General features: G+C 33.5%; 1 protein-coding gene across 2 annotated transcripts in view; it reads right to left on the bottom strand.

The window, feature by feature from the left end:
• Positions 1 to 1,737: 1,737 nt before the first annotated feature.
• LOC115997223 (SHUGOSHIN 2) overlaps positions 1,738 to 3,421 on the bottom strand; it is a 3,333-nt gene continuing 1,649 nt past the window's right edge. Inside the window, exons 4-10 of one of the 2 annotated variants that reach the window (XM_031236733.1) lie at positions 3,164 to 3,272; positions 3,045 to 3,068; positions 2,877 to 2,945; positions 2,747 to 2,797; positions 2,559 to 2,661; positions 2,428 to 2,479; positions 1,738 to 2,330 (exon numbers count right to left, since the gene is read on the bottom strand). In XM_031236733.1, coding sequence (XP_031092593.1) covers positions 2,027 to 2,330; positions 2,428 to 2,479; positions 2,559 to 2,661; positions 2,747 to 2,797; positions 2,877 to 2,945; positions 3,045 to 3,068; positions 3,164 to 3,272 — 712 coding nt within the window. In that variant the 3' untranslated portion in view covers positions 1,738 to 2,026. The remainder of the gene's footprint in view (positions 2,331 to 2,427; positions 2,480 to 2,558; positions 2,662 to 2,746; positions 2,798 to 2,876; positions 2,946 to 3,044; positions 3,069 to 3,163; positions 3,273 to 3,421) is intronic. The other variant, XM_031236734.1, reaches the window with a different exon arrangement.

Here is a 3,421-nt window from a genome sequence, read left to right as displayed (position 1 = left end):
ATGTGCATCCTCAGTTTTGGATCCAGTTTTGCTTGTCGTTATGTACTCACTTCTATTTTTCTCCCTTTTTTTTATTTTTTATTTTTAGGAAGTAACTTGTGTGCATATTGAGTAAATCATACTTTTGTATAATAATTCATAAATAATACTACGTATAAAAGAAATAAATTGTATTAAAAAAATCATAACAAGATACTCAATTTAGAAGTTATTGATAAAAATTAAATTTATAATTTTTTTGGTAAAACACTTAATTTTTTTATTTTTTTTTTGCATGTGAATATGTGAAAGTTTGATAGGCGGGTAGACCTTTTTAACCTCTGGGTGTCAATTTTCTCGTATTAATATGATTGTGATTCCTTGGACGTGAAACCCTCCGAAGATTCTACCGCCGCTCACGCGCCGCCACGATTAGCGGCCGTAATGCAATCCGAGGGAGATATTGTTCAGCACTCTCCTCGAACAAATACAACTTTTCTTTTTTGTAGAAACAAACAAAATTCTTATAACGACTAATCAAATTGTTAAAAGTTTAGAGGCTAATTAAACGTGGTAAGTTTGTAACAAACTGATAAACATTGAGAGAATTTTAGAATATAATAGTAGGCTGTAGGCACTAGGCTGTTGTTTTATAAACTTATCATTGCAACTGTTCGGCATCTGTAAGTATTCATGGGTTATTTTACAACCGTTTAGCATATTGTAATAATGATGTTAACTAGCTTGGTTAGCGTGGCCGTACAGTTGTTCCTTAAGAGAAGTTGAAAGTTCAGAAGTTTAAACTTCTTGTATAGAAAAATCAATCTGATTAGCACTTTGCCACTTAATTGGGCTAATCCGGTGCAATACACTTTGCCCCTTAATTGGGTCAGTCAAGTTGAATGTGGTACGGGCTTAAAAGTGTCTCATACAGTTACGACCTGCTCAGAACCGCAAATTTTAATGTGGACATGCATGATGGTCCATGCATCAAAACGACGTCGTTAACAACGTTGTTTTGATTAATGAAAAGAAACGGCAAAAACGGCATCCGTTCCGCACCGTTAACTCTGTGTGTATAACATATTCAATTTGATTTCATATACATTGCAGTTTTCTTTCAACGCAACTACAGTTTGTTTTCGATATAACTACAGCTTTATTCAACATTCAACATTCAACATTATACACCCAAATATGTGAAACTGTTATTCAGTTTCCTTTCAACACAACTACGGTTTCTTTTATAATACACTTCAGTTTTATTTTAACACAACTATAGTATCACTTCGATATAACTATAGTTTTATTGGACAATACGCACTCAAATATGTGAAACTTTTATTCAATTTCATTTTATATACACTACAGTTTCTTTTCAACACAACTACAATTTCATTTTGATATAACTACAGTTTCATTTGATAATATAAAAACAAATGTGAGACACTATCATTTGAGATGAACTGTATTTTCATTTACGAAACTTCGTTAATATGTGACGGCAATCACTTCTTTACTTAAAGAAACAGTGTCATTTTTGGACCATGGTCTATGATATAACAATTGGCTCAGAACACCTCACGGCTTAGACAAATACTAATTATCGATCTAGTAGAGTTGAAAAATAAAAGAAAAAAGATAAGATGGATCAATTTTGTAAGTATACAAACTTTTGAAGTTTATATGTTTATGAAATTAACCCCTTCATTTTTTCCTTTATTTTCTATCCAATCATCATCCTAGGAACTCCAAAGATTGAAATGTGTTGATACCTTTCATATTCTTCATTTGCAATTTGCACTAGCAAATGTCTATGGAACACAACAATTTACATGTTATCCACCCTGTTTCCACCAATGTACAATTAGAGGGAAAAAACCCATAAAAGTTAAGATTCATTTCAATTCTAAGCAGATGAAATTGAGGATTGGCCAGTGGTTCACCTCCAACTATGACAGGGTGCTGTTGGCTGAAAGATTGAGCAAAATGCAACCAGATAAAAATTGCAAAAGATTTTGTAAACATGTTCTATGCTTTCTTCCATTCATTCACTTCTTCGCATTTTAACATTCAACGGGATTTCCTTGTAAGACTGGACCTTCCTTGCTGCTTGCCTCGAGGGCCTGCTTAGAGATGGTCGTTTTGATTCCCTGGCTTCGTTTTCTGAAGCAGGATTGTTTTCAACATTGTCTGATGATGTGCAAGCAGATGCTGAACTATTTTCCTGGATAGAATCACAGTTGCTTGGTTGATGAACTGAATCCTTGGCATCATCTATCGGATACAAATCTTCTTCGGCTTTAATTTCTTCGTGCTTAAGCCTGGCAGATTGCCTTCTTACACAAAGCCTGAAAAGAAAAAAACTCTCAAGAAAAATGATTCCTCCTACAAAATTCTAGGAGCCCAAATGCTATAATCACAGTTCACAGAATATCAAAGACAAACCTTTTCTTTGCTGCATTATCATGGGGCTGAGTGTGTTTAGAAGGTCTCCAACCTACAGTGGGAAAGAAAGTGCAAGAAGCTAAATTGTTGCTGAAGTAAAATTTAATTTTAGACCCAAAAGTTACACTCACTCTTTGACTGTCGTCGCCTTTTGGCATTTTCAAGTTCACTATCAACTTTATCTTCCTCTTCCTGCAAGTCATCCCCCGTGTCCTCACACTTAATAGGTTTCACCTGAAGATGGTGAAGCAGAGATGTAAAGAATGCTAAAACCGTTTCTTAAAATTTTGGCAAACATTTTCATTGGTTTGGTCCATACCTCAGCAATTAAATTTTGGGATGTTTCTCTCTCTGATTTCTCCTTGTGACACTTTTGAAGATACAAAGTTAGTCACATGTATGACAATTTTCTCATCAAACTGAATGGGATAAAATATTACTAAACCAACCTCAGCTTCTAGTTTCATAGCTTTAAGCAAACTACTTTTGCATCCAAGCTCATGTTCTAATAGTTTTAGCTGACATTAATCAAATATATATATGCATTAGCTCAAGGTTAATAACATTCCAGGATTAGATCATTTTTCAGTGTGATACAAGGCACCTCAAATGTTTACCTTATCTTTACATAAATTTAGTTCCTGCAAAGGAAAAAACAAAATACACATATAAGTCAGAAAGTTGGATTTATAAGAATTTTGACCCAACTTTAGCACAGGAAAAAATGAAAACAAACCATAAGCTTTTGTGTGTTTGATAGTGCAAGGTGATGGTTTTGTTGCTGCATTTTCTGCAGAGTAGCCCTGAGTCTCTGTATCTCGCTTCCACTCATTTCAATAATTTTACTATTGGACAATAGTCATGGAAATCTTTTCATGATCAGAAGAAACTAAAAGCATCAAATAAGATTAACAAATCAATTACAACTCTCTACATTTCACCCAAAAAAAAAAAAAAAAAAAAAAAAAAAAAAAAAAAAAAAAAATTTTAAAAA

This window comes from Ipomoea triloba, chromosome 11 (assembly GCF_003576645.1).
Source record: "Ipomoea triloba cultivar NCNSP0323 chromosome 11, ASM357664v1".
NCBI lineage: Eukaryota > Viridiplantae > Streptophyta > Magnoliopsida > Solanales > Convolvulaceae > Ipomoea > Ipomoea triloba.
Note: the sequence above shows the minus strand (reverse complement) of the source record. Positions and strands in the feature narration are given on the sequence as shown.